The sequence below is a fragment of the Felis catus genome, chromosome E2 (genome assembly GCF_018350175.1).
Source record: "Felis catus isolate Fca126 chromosome E2, F.catus_Fca126_mat1.0, whole genome shotgun sequence".
Lineage (NCBI taxonomy): Eukaryota > Metazoa > Chordata > Mammalia > Carnivora > Felidae > Felis > Felis catus.
Genome location: NC_058382.1, coordinates 42,303,140 through 42,321,970, shown reverse-complemented (window position 1 = coordinate 42,321,970; position 18,831 = coordinate 42,303,140). Strand labels below are relative to the sequence as shown.

Sequence of the window (18,831 nt, the reverse complement as noted above, 5' to 3'; positions counted from 1 at the left end):
GGGCTTGAACCCATGAACCGTGAGATCATGACCTGAGCCAGAGTCAGACGCCCAACCAACTGAGCCACCCAGACTCCCCCAACTTTTTTTTTAAGTTTATTTTGTGTGTGTGTGTGTGAGAGAGAGAGAGAGAGAGAGAGAGAGAAAGAGAGAGCGCGCGCGAGCGTGCATGTAGAGCATGAGAGGGAGGGAGAGACAGAGAGTGAGAGAGAGAGAATCCCAAGCAGGCTCTGCACTGTCAGCACGGAGCCTGATACAGGGCTCAAACCCACAAACCTGAGCCAAAACCAAGAGCTAGACCTTAACCACTGAGCCACCTAGGGGCCCCCTCTTGTACCTACTTTTAAATTGGATTGTTTTCTTATTGTAAAGATTTGAGAGTTATTTGTATATTCTAGATGTAAGTCCTTCAACATTCTTTTTAAATTTAGGTTTTTATTATGGAAACTTATAAACATTTACTAGTTGTATTAATCAGGGTTCTCCAGAGAAACAGACTAGTGGGATATAAAAAGAGATTTATTGTGAGAAATTGGCTCCCGTGGTTATGGAGGCAGAGAAGTCCCATGATCTGCTGTCTGCAAGCTGGAGATCCAGGAAAGCCGGTGGTGTAATTCAGTTGGAGGACTATGAGCCTAGAGCTGATGACATAAATTCCAACCCAAGGGCAGGAGAAGATGTGACTCAAGCGGTGAGGCAGGAAAAAAGGGGCGAATTCTTCCTTTCTCTCCCTTTTGTTCTATTCAGGCCCTCAGCCACCCTCACAGACAGATCCGGAAACAATGTTTACTCTGGGCACACTGTGGCCCACTCAAATTGACATAAAACTAACCTTCGTGTTAGTACAGAGGATAGTGTTATGTATCCCTGTATACCCTTCACCCATCTTCAGTGATCATCAACATTTTACTTATCTGTCTGTCTGTCTGTCTGTCTATCTATTCTATTTAGAGAGTGGGAGGGGCAGAGAGAGAAGGAGAGAGAGAGCATCCCAAGCAGGTTCTGTGCTCAGTGCAGAGCCCGTCACAGGGCTCTATTGCACGACCTCGGGATCACCACCTAATCCGATACCAAGAGTTGGACGCTTAACTGCTTAACTGACTGAGCCATCTAGGAGCCCCTTATTTTCTTCTTTATCAACTCCTCCCGTTTTTCTGGCTGTCATATTCTAAAGCTGGTCTCAGATATGATAGCATTTCAACTGTAACTACTTAGTATACATCTCTAACAGTTGAAGACTTTTTCCCCTAAATGACACATGCACAATATTATCACATCTAAATAATTAATAGTTCCTTAATATCATCTAAAATCTAGTATGTGTTTCTTTTTCTCCAGGGATCGCAAAAGTGCCTTTTAGGTTTGTTTGAGTCAGAATCTAAAGAAGATCTGCACGTTGCTTCTGCTTGATATGTTTCTTAGTCTCTCTTTCTCTCTCTCTCTCTCTCTCTCTCTTTTAATGTTTATTTATTTTGAGAGAGAGAGAGGGACAGAGAGTGAATCGGGGAAGGGCAGAGAGAGAGGGAGACACAGAATCTGAAGCAGGCTCCAGGCTCTGAGCTGTTAGCACAGAGCCAGATGTGGGGCTCAAACTCACGGACCATGGGATCACGACCTGAGCCGAAGTCAGACACTTAACTGACTGAGCCACCCAGGTGCCCCTCTTAGTGTCTCTTAGTCTGCAACAGCAGCACCCCCTCCTTTTATGCTATTGATTTGTTGATGACATTAGGTAGTTTGTTGTGTAGCGTTTCTCACATTTTGAATTTGGTTGATGGCCTCCTCAGTGTAATTTTAACATGCTTTTCTTTCTTTTTCTGATTTCAAGTTTACTTATTTTTGAGGGAGAGACAGAGAGAGTGAGTGGGGGAGGGGCAGGGAGAGAGGGAGAGAGAGAGAATCCCAAGCAGGGTCCACACTGTCAGTATAGAGCCCAACGTGGAGCTCAAACCCATGAACCATGAGACCATGACCTGGGCTGAAACCAAGAGTTGGACGCTCAACCAGCTGAGCCACCCAGGTGCCCCAACATGCTTTTCTAACTTCCATTTCCTGTACACTAGGGTTAGCTCTGGAGGCTCGATTTTAGGGGGTGGCAAGAAAGTTTTCTAGGTCCTGCTGTGTACAACCTATTGCATCGACATCAGAAAGCAGTGTCTGATTGTTTCACTTTCAGTGATGCCAGGATTGACTGGTGGGTACAGGTGTTTAGAGCCTGATCCAGCTATTTAAAACTCCTCGTTGACCTTTTACTTAATAGCTTAACAGCCAATGATGATCGTAACCTGGATCAGTGGTTCTCCTTGGAAGTGGAGATTTTGCCCCTCAGGGAACATGTGACAGTATTTGGAGACATTTTTGGTTGCCACCACAGGGGTGGGTTGAGTACTGGCACCTGGCGGGTAGAGGCCAGGGATGCTGCTAAACATCAGACGATGCACAGGACAACCCCCACAACAAAGAATTCTCCAGTCCGAAGTGTCAATAGTGCCAAGTTTGGGAAACTTTGTTCTGGAGTAGAGTATTGGTTTCAGAATTTTGAAAAGTCTCCATGTGAACCAAGTATGTGAACCATTGGTTTTAGACCAAGAGCTACAGAAGTCTGAGTGAGGGGAGGGTAATTGAGCTGAAGCGCCATAGAAAGCTTTAGTGGAGGGTGACACAAATGGGGGTTAGAAGGATGATTTTGATAAGTTGGCAGAGGAAAAAAAATATATATATATTTATTGAATACAACCAAGTTAACATCTAGCTTTTTTTTTTTTTTAATTTTTTTTTTTTTAACGTTTATTTATTTTTGAGACAGAGAGAGGCAGACCATGAACGGGGGCGGGTCAGAGAGAGGGAGACACAGAATCTGAAACAGGCTCCAGGCTCTGAGCCGTCAGCACAGAGCCCGACGCGGGGCTCGAACTCACGGACCGCGAGATCATGACCTGAGCCGAAGTCGGCCGCTTAACCGACTGAGCCACCCAGGCGCCCCAACATCTAGCTTTCAGGTGGGTTCAGAAACTGGCCCAGGTCCATTACCAACTGGTAATTTTCTAATTCTGTCATTCCTTTTGCATTTACTAGCTGGAATTCTGGTAAAGGAACTTTCCCTCATCACCCATTTGATTGCCTTCAAATACAGTTTGTACTGGAAAGGCAAGCAAGGTACCTGCTTGGTCTTTGTCCTTTACTTGCTTTCTAATAACAAGCTGATGCTTTAGCAACCCCCAAAGGTAAACAGTGGGGTTTCACCCACTTGAAATGACCCGTTAAAAACTCATGGATTTTTCTATATTTAATAGATTTCAGTATTTTTGGTCATTTAAAAAGACCTTTGGTTTTGAAATAATTTCAGACTTACACAAAGGTTGCAAGGATGGTACTGAGTAATACATACTTTCTCCTGGATTCTCCAAATGTTAACTTTTTACCACATTTACTTTATCCTTTCTTTCTGTGTGTAGGTGTATGTGTGTGTATGTGTATATTTATATAATATTTTAACTCTTTTGAGCGTGTAGTGCATACTTGATGCCTATTTATCCTTCAATATGTCAATGTCTTTAAAGGTAAGACTGGTGTTGTTACAAAGGTGTTGTTACAAAACCGCAGGAAGATGATCAAAGTCAGGAAATTAACACTGATAAAATACTGAAGCTAAACTTTAGACCTTATTCATGTTTCTCTGGTTGTCTCAAGACTGCTCTATATAGTACAAGAAAATCCTGGGTCATGTATTGGGTTCAGTCGTCACGTCTTTTTAATCTCCTTGAATCTGGAATAGTTCCACAGCCTTTGTGTTCTGTGACATTGACATTTTAGAGGAATACAGGCCATTTATTTTGTAGAATGCCCCTCAATTTGAGTTTGACGTTTTCTCATGTTTACATGCTGCTTATTTTGTGGTATTGTCAGGAATACCACAGAAATGATGGGGCATTTTTCTTAGTGCCTCATATCAGAGGCAAATGAGCTAGATTCGTTCCATTATTGGTAATCCGAACTTGGTTAAAGTGATATCTGCCAGGCTTCTCCACTGTCAAGTTACTATTTTTTCCTATATAATTAGTAAGTATTTTTTGTGGGGAGATACTTTTAGAGCATGTAAATATCCTGTAGCTCCTCAAACTTTTCCTCATGAGTTTTAATATCCATTGATTCTTGCTCGAATTCAGTAGGTTATGATGGTTGCCAAATGGCGATTGTCTGAATCCATCATTCCTTCTGTATTTGTTAGCTGGATTTCAACTGTAAGGAAGAGTTTTCTCTGCTCCCCTGTTTATTGATGTCAGTATGGGCTCATGGGTTCATGTTTTATTCACAGTCTTTTAATATTTAACTGTTATTATTTATTTTGGTGCTCAAATTGTCCCAGATTTGGCCAGTGGGAGCCCTTTGGAACTGTCTCCAATGTCCTTTAGACATGTTCCCTTCATCCTCAGACACAAGATATCCAGACTCCTCTTAGATTTCCCTACCTCAGCCCTCGAATTCTCCAAGGGAGCCCTGGTTCCTTTCACTGGAAAATAATAGTATTTAGAAACCAAGATTTGAATGTTATTCACATATATACATGTATATATATTATCTATTTTATCTATCTTTCTGTCTATCTATCTCCTGGTCTCTTAGGATATGCATTTCACTATTTTGACCCCAAATTAATCCAAGAGGAGGAAAAAAGCTCCTCTTGGACTGCTAGTTTCTCATTCAGTGAGAAAAACGGTGCCCTTCTTGCCATTTGGTTAAGGTGTTTTTCAGAGATGCTGCGGTGGGGAGGTGCCCAAGAGTTAAAGCAGAGAGCTGAAGGAGAGGGGGCAGGTTTTACTTTTGAATCATGAGGGGTGGGAGGCTACTTCCTGGGATTTCAGCTTTATCCATGAAGCAAGGACATGAGAAAGGAAGGGAGGGGAAAGGAAACCCGAATGCCAGCAGCATCGTTAACCATCTTCACATGTGTGTGGTTTGAAGGCAGCTCGTCTCTTGTGTCCTCCACATCTACATGTGCGTTGTTTTTGCTCCATTACTACTTTAAACGGTCTGAAAATGTAGCTTTTTGGGCAGGGTGGCATTTGCAGGAAAATGTTGTGGGCATTTTTTTGGCAAGAAAGATGCTGACCGTCCTGTGGTTTTCTGAAGTCATGTGCAATTCTATCATCAAACCACATAATAAGATTTTCTAAACTTTTTTAAAAAACAAGATGTTTTGCACTTCATCGGGAATACTGTTATGTGCCGTACGTAGTTAGACGTCTAAAAATAGACCTGTTTTGATCTAACACTGTGGTATGCCATGGCCAGCCACTGTGTACAAGTGACCTGTGGGTTTAATGTGTGTGTGATCGAGCTCACTTATGCTATAAGTCTGATAATTTATGTTAAAGGTGAGAGTCTTGCCAAAAAAAAAAAAAAAAAAGAAAGAAAAGAAAAAAAGAACTTGAAATGCAATCCCCTGAGTTCAACTCTTATGTGTATGGCTTTAGGATTTCAAAATGGCAAAATTATTTACACAGTAGACCCTGGCTTGGAAAATCTATCAGGAACACCTGTTGGGTTGGCCTTGTAACACCCCCGGCTCAGACCAGACCAGGCCAACAGCAGCTCGAGACTTCTGTCCTTCACAGAAAACAAAGCCTTCGGGGTTTGAAGCGGGCACTGCTCCGAATGTGGCTACCCGCGGGGCATGCCTAACAGAGCTGGTGGAGGTGCTGGTCACCTTGCCCTGGTCTCCGGTTTTCTTCTTTCTGCCCTGAGTCCTTGGCAGCCTCCCTCCCCCCTTTTGTCTGTCTCTCCCTTTCTTCTCAACAATAAGGCACTTATTTGCCTCCGCCCCTTGGCTCCTTTGGTTAAACTAATTCTGCCTAAACAGTGCTCCCCGGCCAGCCTTGGTGGCTTTAGCGCCTGAGGGGGTCCTTGCCCTTCCTGAGCAGGTAGTTCTGTTTTAAATCTCCGCCTCTCTCAAATCCATAGCTCAAATCCCTTGACACCATTCGCTCCTTTGTTTGAGAACCACCCCCTTCCCCCAGATTTGCTCAGTGCTCAATTGTCTCAGGGGAGAGAGGAGGGAAATATTTTAAATCTACTTTCCTCAGGGGATGGCCTCCCTTGAGAGTGGCAACTCATTGGGTTATTCTGTTTAGGCAAATTAAGATGTTACCGTAGTTAGATCCCTTTGAGAATGATCAAAGTTGTGTGCTTTGTCAGGGAGCCTTGTGGCACTGGTTGCCGGGTCTCCTACTGTGTTCCTTGAAGAGAAATCATACAGTGTTGCTTTTTTACAAGAGTGTGGGGAGGAACTAGACCCTGGTAAGTGAGTTCTATGTTAGACGTCTGGCCTAGGAGAACGAGGTCCGTGGAACCACAGCTTTGGGGCCTTGGACCAATCTTCTGGCCACACGATGGAGATGCCACCTGCTTCCTGAGCGAGTATCAGACAGCGAATGGACCGTGCCCAGCACGGGGCCTGAGAGCATCCTTACCTTACAGATGCTCCTACATGCAAACCATTGTTATTCCGAGGTGGCTGGCAGCACACGGCCAGCCATTGGAGGCCCTCTGCAGAACACGCAGCGTGGCTTCTGGCCTGGCAGCTTCTGTTTTAAGGCGCTCTGTCATTTAAAAGCCTGTACATATGGAGAGCAGCTTACAACCCCTGGCCTCAGGATGCAGAAAGATGGCGGGGGAAAGGCCTCTTGCCCCTTCTGCGCTTCTAGCTCCGGCTCCCGTCTCAGCCTCCGCTGTGAGGTGGTTAAGAATGGAGCTGGTTCTGAGGCGTGGTCACTGCCGTGCACCTCTCCTGCCCTCTCTCGCTTCTCCCTTCTGCTCATCAGGAAGGCTTACAGCAGAAGCAGCGTCGGGTCTTTGAGGCTAAATACAAGCCATGTCTCATCTTTCAGATATTTTTTTCAGTTTTGGTGGGAAGAGGGACATTTGATCCATTGATTCATTGATTCATTCATAAGATTTATTTATTTTTGAGAGAGAGAGAGAGAGAGAGAGAGAGACAGCGTGTACGCCACGCCAGTTGGGGAGGGGCAGAGGGGGACAGAGGATCTGAAGCAATCATGACCTGAGCCGAAGTCAGATGCTTAACTGACTGAGCCACCCAGGCACCCCCAAAATGCTGTTTTTTAAAGCACAACAGAAATAATTTCCCAGTGTAGAAACCAGGCTCATGATTTGGATGCTTCCTGGAACATTAGTTGAGAAGGCTATAAAGAGGCGTTCTGTTGTTTGGTCAGCGAAGTTTAGGACCGACTGTTAATAGGAGTATAAACATGAAAACTGAGGTACTTTGGTCAAGGACTGGGTTCTGTCCCTGCCCTCCACTTTACCCCCAGCCAAGGATCTCAGTTTGAAAGTGAGTCACCACCTCACACAAGCTTTCTCTCCTGCTTCTCCTCTGAGACCCCCTGAGTCCAGTTGCTCCTAGGAAGACTTCTCAAGACCTCTGCTGCTGCCCAAGCTCTCGGCGACTGTCAGTTTTCCAAACCTCAGCACTTCTCTGGGCACTGAGCCTTGGCACCTGGACAGTTACCTGTCTTTGTGTGTATAATGAGGTGTGTTGGCTGTGTTGGAATGAGACCCTAATCCCAGCAAGCCTCTAGGTGCCACAGAGCAGTCAGGGTCACTGGAGAAGTTGTGTGGCCACATAGGAGCCACTGCAGATTGAGATTGTTGGAGATAGTCTTCATTTGGACAGTCATTTTGCATCTGGTGGTTTTGAGACTCCTTAAAACTATTTTTAAATATTGTGATTTTTGTTTGTATGCATATCTTAAATTTTTTTGCGTGTGTGTATTTTATTTTTGAGAGAGAGAGAGGGAGGGAGTACAAGTGGGGGAGGGGCAGACAGAGAGGGAGACAGAATCGGAAGCAGGCTCCAGGCTCTGAGCTGTCAGCACAGAGCCCGATGTGGGGCTCGAACCCACGAACTGTGAGATGACCTGAACCGAAGTCAGATGCTTCACCGACTTGTATGCATATCTTTAAGTGAGTTTGATTAGATCCTTTGATAAACTAATAATCAAGGAGGGTTAGGGTTTCGTCTGATCTTTGAAGATATCTTCATACCTATTAGGGTTACTCTTCCTTCATGGGGGTCCCTGCCGTCACATTAGAGTAAGGCCGGCCTTTTTATTACGTGCTGGTCTCCAGGTTGTTCTGTGCTCACTCCCTGCACTTACAGTGCAGTGGCTTCCAGGAGAGGGGTTGTGTGCTCTCAGGAAGGGTTTAGAAATGATGAAGTCTTCTGATAAAGAAATGGGACCAACATGGACTTGCAGAGTGACTTTCATTTTCCATTAGAGCTTTTAATGTTGATTTTAAATATTCATGAATGGTTTCAAAACAAGTAAGGATTGATTCTTAGAGGTCACTAACATTTGACTCATAATAAGCCAGTGTGTTTCAAAAAGTGTTTATACATGGAATATTTAATTTTTTAAAATAAAAGCACACATCCTCATTGTGGAAATTCTGGAAAGTCAAAGAAGCCTACATGGGGTGCCTGGCTGGTTCCATTAGTGCAATGTGCAACTCTTGATCTTGGGGTTGTGAGTTCGAGCCCCATGTTGGGTGTAGAGATTACTTAATAAAATCTTAAAAAAAAAATCTATCCACAGTCCTACCACATAGACGGATTCCTGAAATTCCAAATATTTTATGCTTTTGTTTTAAAAGTTTAAATACCATAGTCAATATCTCTATATCTTTACCTTGACAATCTGGTAAGAGTTTGTAAAACCATTTGGATCTGGTGTCTTTACGAGTGGTAACGGGCATCTGGGTGGCTTGGTTAAGCGTCCAGCTTTGGCTCAGATCACGATCTTAAGGTTTGTGAGTTCAAGCCCCACATGCTGCTTGGGATTCTCCCTCTCCCTCACTCTGTCTGCCCTTCCCTCACTTGTGCGAATGCTCGCTCTCAAAATAAATAACCTTAAAAAGAAAAGAAAAAGAGTGAATGACATATTCATCTAGTAAAATAAGCAGTTTTGTACTAGAGACCTAGAACATGTTGTGAAATTTCCTTCCTCGGAGTTCCCTTCCTAGTCTGTATGAGCTGGATTATGCTTCAGCAACAAACAAACTAAAATCTCAATGGCTTAACACAAGGGAGGTTTTCTTTTCACGAATAGTACACATCTCCCATGAGCCTTACTCAGAGGCCACCCCCTCCCGGAACACTGCTGGCTGCTGAGGCAGGGAGAGGGAGCGTCCCCACTGGCCATTGCCAGATCTCTCACCCATTCAAACCTTTTGTTATTCAAACCAGAAGTAGTTGCAGGCTGTAAGTGGCTTGAGACTCATGTGACGTTGGAGGCCTACTTTTCCCACAGGAAAAATATATTAAATTAAAAATAGAAATCTAGGTACAAGAATGAATATTTTTAATGAGAAACAGACAAAATTATGAATTTAAGAACTGTTTTCTTTCTGTTTTTAGGCCTCCACTAATATAGGTCATATTTGAATCTTTAGTATGATCAGTTTAATATTGAAAAAGTATACAGAATCAATCAGAGTATACAAAAATGTAGGCGTACACTAGAACAATTTAAATTGTATTATTATTTTTTAAGATTTTCTTTTTAAATAATCTGTATGCCCAGTGTGGGGCTCGAACTCACAACCCCAAGATCAAGGATTGCAGCCTCCACCAACTGAGCCAGACAGGTGCCCCGAGCAACTCACATTTTAAATTGCCACTATTTTGTATTGAGCAGCACCATTGCCTGTGCTGTTAGGCTGCTATGCTCTGTACATCCTCTTAAGGATGAATGTGTGTAGCAGGTTGTCACTGGCACGTTGGCTTCTTCGGTCGGTTTCAATGCACTGGAGGCCATTTTGAGCGCCGTTGTCTTTGGGGCTTTCCGACCGCATCATTTCAGGGTTTGTCAGATAGCGTCTTACAAATTGGGATGCATGAATTGTCATCTTCCACACACGTTCTCATTCTTTGTAGCACTGCTGCAGGTTCCTGCCATACACCCTGGAATTCTGATCTATTTTATTTTATTTTAATTAATTAATTAATTTGTTTATTTCATCCAAGTTAGCATAGAGTGCAGTAATGATTTCTGGAGTAGATTCCAGTGTTTCGTCCCCTTACCCACTGAGCCCATCCCCCCCCCTCCCAAACCCCTCCTGCAACCCTCAGTTTGTTCTCAGTATTTAAGAGTCTCTGATGTTTTGTGTCTCTCCCTGTTTTTATATTATTTTTGCTTCCCTTTCCTTATGTTCATCTGTTTTGTCTCTTAAAGTCCTCATATGAGTGAAGTCAAATGATTTTTGTCTTTCTCTGACTGACTGACTGACTTCACTTAGCACAATACCCTCCAGTTCCATCCACGTCGTTGCAAATGGCAGGATTTCATTCTTTTTGATTGCCGAGTAATACTCCATTGTATATATACACCACATCTTCTTTATCCATGCATCCATTGATGGACATTTGGGCTCTTTCCATACCTTGGCTATTGTCAGTGCTGCTATAAACATTGGGGTGCATATGCTCGTTCGAAATAGCACACCTGTATCTCTTGGGTATATACCTAGTAGTGCAATATCTGGGTTATAGGGTAGTTCTATTTTTAACTTTTTGAGGAACCTCCTCAAACCACCAGTTTGCATTCCCTGATCAATTCTATTTCATGTGATTCCCACCAAAAAGGGAGAACATATGTATGTGCTTATAATTACATACTCTGCATTATTGAATATAATCTTGGTCTATCTTGTGAATTTTAGGGCCTGTTTCTTCTTCATGATGTCAGCTCAGAGTGTATCTGGAAGCCATTCCTGCGGTGGGGGGATTTACAGTAACTATGTGTGGAAGTGACAACTGAACCCAAATGTAACCTGTCTCTCACTCAGCTTCCAATTAGCCAAATCCCCAGAATGCCCATTGATACTCCATTGCCACCTGGTGAGGAGTCATGATAGCAAGTTGGAGCGGCACTTGTGGAGTTCTGAGGCAGAAACTCCATCATCTTGAGAATAAATCTGCATGGGGAACATCTCACACCACAAGCCTCCAACCCTGCAGTGTGCCTGCAAGGGGGAGAATGGGATGTACTGGTGAACAGTGCCGTTGATTACTGTGGCCTCCAGAAAGGTCCTGACGCTGGACACTTCCACCAATAGTAACATGGGGTCTTGTGAAATTTTTAAAAGTTTTATGTATTTATTTTTAAAGTTTATTTATTTGAGAGAGAGTGTGTGCCAATTGGGGGAGGGGCAGAGAGAGAGGGGAGGGGAGAGAGAGAATCCCAAGCAGGCTCTGCACTGTCAGCACGGAGCCCAATATGGGACTCGAACTCACTAACCGTGACATCATGACGTGAACCGAAGCCAAGAGCCGGACGCTTAACCGGCTGAGCCACCCAGGCGCCCCAAAATTTTGAAAAGTTTTAATAGTAACTTAATCAGTCAACATTTTTTTCCCTTCCTGCTTTTTGAGTTTGCCAGTCATAATTAGCTGCTGACAACCTTTTAGTATAAATTTGTTTGCCAACTATGAAAAAATACTCTTGGTCATTTGGTAGGTGCTACATGGAAAGGGCCCTGTCAAGGACACACATGATCCCTCAATTAGCAAATACAAGGGCTATTACTTATTTGCACCTTTTTGAACAACTCTGTACTATTTTACATTGTGATATTTGTCTACTGCAAAACTGTTATAAGTTGAATTACTTCTGACTCTTGGGTTGCCTTGAAGTCGTTGGCTTCCAGCATTAACTTTGAGTTCGTACTTTCTTCTTGTTGGTCAATAGGTAGGTTTTACTTTAGCAGTAGACTTCACTGTGCTGGAGGAAAATTTGACATTTGCTGTGCCAAAAGGCAGGCAAAAAAGTGTACTGCTTATTCGCAACAATATTAGAAGCTGCTTAAATACCTATCAAAAGGGGATTGATTAATGTATGTGTATAGCTGTGTGTGTGTGTATCTATCTGTATCTCTGTCTACCTATGAATACTCATGACACTGTGCTTTATAACAGGAAATAATATATTTGGTCTTCATCTCATTTCTGGCACAGAGCTTTTAAAACCCTTGAAGTTTCCCAAATGATGAGAGGTGTCTTTTGCTCTTCTTAGCAACTCCCTTTCAACCACACCTGAGTTTGTGTTAATGAGAGGACTGTTGCGGAAGGCACCTAACGATGGAGGCTGGTTGCCAGGCGAAGCGACCTTGTGATAGAGAGTTCAGCCACACCCACCGGCCTCTAGGAAGGGGCTGCAAACCGAGCTCTAAAAACTCTGAAGGCAAGAGTTGACAGCTTCCAGGCTGGTAAACCAAAATGTGTATGTACGTGCCAGGAGGGCCGTGCATTCCAGACTCTGCAGGACAGAGCTCCTGTGTTAGAGACGCTTTTGGACCTTGCCCTGTGTATCTCTCCATTTGCTGTTTAATTTTATCCTTTTGTAACTGGGGTGCAAGAGCACCTGGCTCCGGGGGTTCCAGACAGACTGGGTTCAGCCACTGGCCGCTGACAAAGTCCAAAGGCAGAGGTGAGTGGCGGGGAAAGAAGAAAGGAATTGATTTCAGGGAGGCGCGCCCTGGGAAGACCGCGAACGACGTCTCAAAGACATCTCCCACGTGCTGAAAATGCTTCCAGGTTTATAGAAGGAAAATGTGGGACAAAAGTCGGTGGGTACTTGCAGCTGGTCAGTAAAGGTCAGGTTGATCGTTGTCTTGGGGTCGGCCCCACTGGCTCTTGCTGGCTCTTGCTGGCTCAGGGCAGTGCCTGTTGCTTGAGGGGACAGTTTCGGTTTCCATCACAGGATGCTTTGCTCACAGGGTGTTTGGCCCAAGTTAAGAGATAAACTGGAAAGAAGACCTCAATCAGAACAGACTGAGGTCAGAATGGGGGCAGTCGAAATTCTCTTTCATTTGAATATCGTTTGTAATAGACTGTGATAAATGATAAACTTCATATAAATCTAGAATATTCTCGGTGAGGCTTTCATGTCACTCTGCCTAACATTTCAAACACCTTTGCCCTAGTTACACTGCATTCTCCTTCCCTGCTTGGATTTTTTTCCCCCTTTGCACTTAACACTGCCTCGCGTACTGTATTTTTAATTTAATTTTTAAAAGCTTCTCCTTCATTAGAATATGGGCTAGAGAGCAGAGATTGTTTTGTTCACTGCTGTATTGAGTGGCCTATTAGATTTGCATATTCTTGAAACCGTTTTTAATATTTAAGATTGTAGGTGTTACCTTCCCACACAAATATGGTTGAAGTTAGCATACCAGAAACATTTGTAACTCATCAGTACAGTGTGTTATTTCTTGCCCAGGATTACTAGATCCAATTACAGGGGGAAGAAAAAAGTTGAGGAGTTTCCCTTATATGAACTACTTCTTTGTGAACTGATTGCAAGTCAGGCATGAAATTCAGATGGAGAACTCAAGTCTCTGCTTCTGCAGAGAATTGTAACAAGAGCGATCAGGAGACGCACAAAATGTGTGCTTAAAGACCCCCGTCTCAGCATGCTCTGACTTAAAATAGAAGCACAAACCATGTATTGATAGAAGTGTCTTATGATTGCTGTGTGGAAATATATATTTTTTTAATGTTTATTTTTATTTATTTTGAGAGAGAGAGAGAGAGGGCACAAGCGGGGCAGGAGGGGGTGGGAGCGAAGAGAGAGAATCCCAAGCAGGCTCTGGGCTGGCAGCGCGGAGCTGGACGTGGGGCTCGATTCCATGAACTGTGAGATCATGACCTGAGCCGAAATCAAGAGCCAGAGACTTTTAACTGAATGAGTCACCCAAGCACCCCAGTGTGGAAGTATTGATGTTGATAGTGGATAGAGTGGCGCCACCCTGCCCTGCCTTTCACGTGGAGATCCTGCCAAGGAAGTTAGCAATTGTGGGTGTGGGTTTTTCGTGGCTCCCGAGGCCCTGTTTGCTGGCAGTGTGCAAGTAACTGTGCTTTGGTGCCTCAGGAGGAAAGAGATGGGCTGGCCCCTCCCTGCCTTCAAAAAGCTCACGAGGCAGAGAGAGACATAATAGCAAGTTTAAAAAAGGGTAGAATGCAATCACAGATGAACAAGCCTTCCCAGGAGAAGGGGCAATCAAATAATGTCTGGCAGGGAGAGAGACAATCTGGGAAGGCATGGGGAGGAGGTGGCATTGAGTCCCACACTGAAAGGCACATGTGGGACTCCAGTAGTCAGAGGTCACAGAGCAGCCCATGCCTTGGGGTTTTCCCAAAGTTTAATTATCTGGGGATCTTGTCAAACAACAACAACAACATTCTGACTCTGTAGGTCAAGGAGGAGAGGCAGAGATTCTGTACTTCTTGGGTGCCTAGGTGGCTTAGTCAGTTAAGCGTCCGACTTCAGCTCAGGTCATGATCTCACGGTTCCTGAGTTCTAGGCTCGTGTAGGGCTCTGTGCCGACAGCTCAGAGCCTGAAGCCTGCTTCACATTCTGTGTGTGTCTCTCTCTCTGCCTGTTGCCAGCTGTCTTTCAAAAATACATAAACATTAAAAAAAAAAAAAAATTCTGCACTTCTGATGGGCTCTCTCGTGATGCTGCTGTTGGTGGCTCTAAGGACAAATCTGGGACCACCGAGTCGCCTGCCTATACCTCCTGGACCTTTGGAGTGGGGGCTCACCTCAGGTTCTGGCCCAGGCTTGACATGTGGTGGTCTGAGAAGTGCTCTGTTAGAGAAGCGGTAGAGTAGAGACTGGGAGACTAAGACTGATCTTAGGTTTTAGGTAAAAGACCACCTGGCCTGTCCTGATCATTGGCCCATTAATTCAGCCATTGGAACCCCTCCTCCTCCTCCTGAAATTAAAAAAAAAAAAATTTTTTTTCTTAATATTTGTTTATTTTGGAGAGAGAGAGAGAGAGCGACACACACACACAATCCAAAACAGGCTCCAGGCTCTGAGCTGTCAGCACAGAGCCCGACTTGGGGATTGAAATCATCAACTGTGAAATCCTGACCTGAGCCCAAGTCGGCTGCCCAACCTACTGAGCCACCCAGGCACCTGGTCCTGAAATCTTCTTTTTTGTTTTGTTTTTTTAAGTTTTGATTTATTTATTTTGAGAGAGAGACAGAGAGAGTGAGTGACAGAGGGGCAGAGAGAGAGGGAGAGAGAGAATCTCAAGCAGGCTCCATGCTGTCTGCGCAAAGCCCGATTCAGGGCTCGAACGCATTAACCATCAGATCATGACCTGAGCAGAAACCAAGAATCAGATGCTTCACTGAGCCACCCAGGCACTCCCCATCCTGAAATCTCTTAAAAGCTTACCTGGTAATTTCCACTGATACCTGTTTAACTATGAGCTCTGATCTCCGGGGACATATTGCTGGAATATTACTTTGGTTCTTCAGAAAGAAACCGATGCCATTACTGGTAAAATGTTCAATGTTTTTATAAGCTGCCGTTCCAACTTTTTCTGACCAAGTACAGTGATAACTTTTATTTTTTAATTTTTTATTAAAAAAGTTTTTTAAAGTTTATTTATTTTGAGAGAGAAGGCAAGCAGAAAAGAGGCAGAGACAGAAGGAGGGAGAGAGAATCCCAAGTAGGCTCTGCACTGTCAGCACGGAGCCCAGTGTGGGGTTCAAACCCAGGAACTGTGAGATCATGACCTGAGCCAAAATCCGGAGTCAGACTCTTGCCTGTCTGAGCCACCCAGGCGCCCCTCCAGTGATAACTTTTAAAAAACGTAGCTCATGAATTAATTAGGTAGGCCTCACTTTTAGGGCCTTGTAACTGGGAGAAGGAGGGATTTTACTCGTCCCTGTCTTAAAGCCCTCAGGGGTCCCAGTCGGCCTGCGTGACCTCCGCTTGAACCACCCGGGCAGTTGCAGATGGCATAAACAGACACCATTTGGACCCTGCCCTCTCCGTGTTTGGCATAATTGTGGTGGGGACTATAAATTGGAAACGTGTGTAGGCAGAGTCCACTTACTGGTGGCAGAGGCAGAACTGAAAACATCACAGAGATGTTCCTTTCTGTTTCCTCACGAGGGCCACACGCGGACGGTGTCGGCGGGGGGGGGGGGGCTGTCGTGCGAGGTGTCCGCATCAGGAATTCTACCCTCTATACCTGTTTCGTAAGAATTTCATCAGGTTGTGTTCCTGACGGTGATGCTGTCGTCCCCAGAGGAAAACTCTGGCTGCATATGGTGGTGGTGGAGTTTTAGTTAAACGTGGCAGGCACATACGTCCACGGCCATGTACTAAATATACACATACATGTGTGTTTCCAATTTTCTTCCTAGATTTTGGCCCTGATTGCTTTCATCTGCATAGAGACCATCATGGAGTGCTCTCCGTGTGAAGGCCTCTACTTCTTTGAGTTTGTGAGCTGTAGTGCATTTGTGGTGACTGGAGTCTTGCTGATTCTGTTCAGTCTGAACCTTCACATGAGGATCCCCCAGATCAACTGGAACCTGACAGTGAGTATAGGTCACCACTCTCTGACCCTGGGTGCCGCTCGGCTCCGAGGGAAATTTGGAACCTCTCCGTGTGCTGTTTGGTTCCAGTTCATTTTGATACTTAAATATTTCGTTGTAATTCAACTGTGAAATTTTAAATTTCTTTACTGGGTTGGATAAAACTATAAGGTAATTTGAATCCTCACTAATGGTAAAACCATCATAAAAATTATTTTGACCCCTTTAAAGATGTCATTTCAATTTTATGATCCCCAGAGAAGATTGGTAATGTTGATATTTACAGAATCTGGAAAGAGAAAATGGAATTAATACCTTTATTTTTTTTTCACACTGGACCCAAAAGCCATTTACAAAAGTATTGATTCAGGAAGAATTGAAATTATGAATGAAAATGACCAGTGAGTTGCAAAGCCTAGGATTATCATTAAATTCAAAGCAACTGGTAGGACGCAGAGGGTTTGGTGGTTTGATCAGAGTCTTGAGTGGAAAAAGCGTGCCCTCTCGACGGTTTGGGTTCTTAATGACTGGCTCACCCTCTGATCAGCATGGGAAGCTTAGGCCTGGTCCCTCCCAGGCCCCTGTTCCTGGACTTGTGTTACTTTTCCTTACCCTGCTGAATGAGAAAGGAAACTTCATAATAGCACTTGGTTTTCTTGATGTTTCTTTGCAAACACTCACGTGCAAGAGCCCAAAGGAAATCGGTCAGAGACACAAGAAAGCACAGTCAGCTGCCTCCCCCTCTGTGCCTCCTGAGAAGCTGCAGGGTGGCAGGAGCAGGGAGGGTGCTGCAGACCGCCCACCCTTGTGTGAGCTCCTGTCTTGCTGCCTAGTGCTGGATATGTGCGGCAGCATGGAAAGTGTGCCCCGGGTGCAGGAGCCAGGGAGGAGGTCCCCTTGCCTGGGAAGGCCACCCCCATGGTGATCCTGTGGGGTACGGAGAGGAGCGGGTCTTCCTGGCAGAATACTCTGTGTGTTGTTCGAACTCCTGGGAGGGAATATAAAAGGAGAGTTGAGCTAGAAAAGCTGATTTCAGTCGAAAACTCAGCTGGATTTGTCCTGGTTTTGTGACAGGTTTTAGCATCTCAGGTGGTTTTTATTTTTATTTTTTTAATGTTTGTTTATTTTTGAGAGAGACACAGTATGAGCAGGGGAGGGCCAGAGAGAGGGAGACACAGAATCCGAAGCAGGCTCCAGGCTCTGAGCCGTCAGCACTGAGCCCGACACGGGGATTGAACTCACAAACCGTGAGATCATGATGCAAGCTGAAGTCAGACGCTTAACCGACTGAGCCACCCAGGTGCCCCAGCATCTTAAGTATTTTTAATTTTTTTTTAAATATTTTTTTAATGTTTATTTTTGAGACAGAGAGAGACAGAGCATGAACGGGGGAGGGTCAGAGAGAGAGGGAGACACAGAATCCGAAGCAGGCTCCAGGCTCTGAGCCGTCAGCACAGAGCCCGACGTGGGGCTTGAACTCACGGACTGTGAGATCATGACCTGAGCCGAAGTCGGACGCCCAACCGACTGAGCCACCCAGGCGCCCCTCAAGTATTTTTAAGATAAAGTTTGTGTTCTCCATTAAAAAATGTTCACTGAGTTGTGAGCATTTATCCATTTAAATTGACAGTGTAGTAGACAGAGGGCATAGGACAACCTTATTAGCCTCCTCCAACCAGAATGCAAAGTGCCGGAGGACCCGTTTGACAAAGAAGTGGCTGCCAGGAAGACCAGGGACTTTGAATTAGACATTTTTGGGTTCAAGTGCAAGGTGGTTCTTAAGATCTGTGTGTGACTCTGGGCAGGTCACTTACAGCCGCATGTTGAAGGCCACCATTGGTAAGGTGGAGGCGATAGTATTTTACAGGCTTGTTTTAAGAAGGAAATGAAACAATGTGTATAAGGGGACCTCAAGCCAGTGTCCCCTGGCCAGTGTCTTATGCAGTGCTGCTGCCTGCATAAGAAGTATTTTTTTTTTTATAATTTAACTTTATTTTTTAAGATTTACATCCAAATTAGTATATAGTGAAGCAGTGACTTCAGGAGTAAATTCCTTAATTCCTTACCCATTTAGCCCATCCCCCCTCCCATAACCCTGTATAAGAAGTATAAATATTATCACAAGTGAGAGTGGTTTTCTTTTTTTAAACTATTAACAAAATTTTTTAAATATTTGTTTATTTAAAAAAAATTTTTTTCAACGTTTATTTATTTTTGGGACAGAGAGAGACAGAGCATGAACGGGGGAGGGGCAGAGAGAGAGGGAGACACAGAATCGGAAACAGGCTCCAGGCTCTGAGCCATCAGCCCAGAGCCTGACGCGGGGCTCGAACTCACGGACCGCGAGATCGTGACCTGGTTGAAGTCGGACGCTTAACCGACTGCGACACCCAGGCGCCCCAATATTTGTTT

General features: G+C 44.5%; 1 protein-coding gene across 2 annotated transcripts in view; it reads left to right on the top strand.

Moving 5' to 3' along the window:
- Positions 1 to 18,831, top strand: part of CMTM4 (CKLF like MARVEL transmembrane domain containing 4) — a 70,011-nt gene that overhangs the window by 33,875 nt on the left and 17,305 nt on the right. For both annotated transcript variants that reach the window (XM_023246031.2, XM_011290194.4), the window contains exon 2: positions 16,246 to 16,422. In XM_023246031.2, coding sequence (XP_023101799.1) covers positions 16,246 to 16,422 — 177 coding nt within the window. The remainder of the gene's footprint in view (positions 1 to 16,245; positions 16,423 to 18,831) is intronic.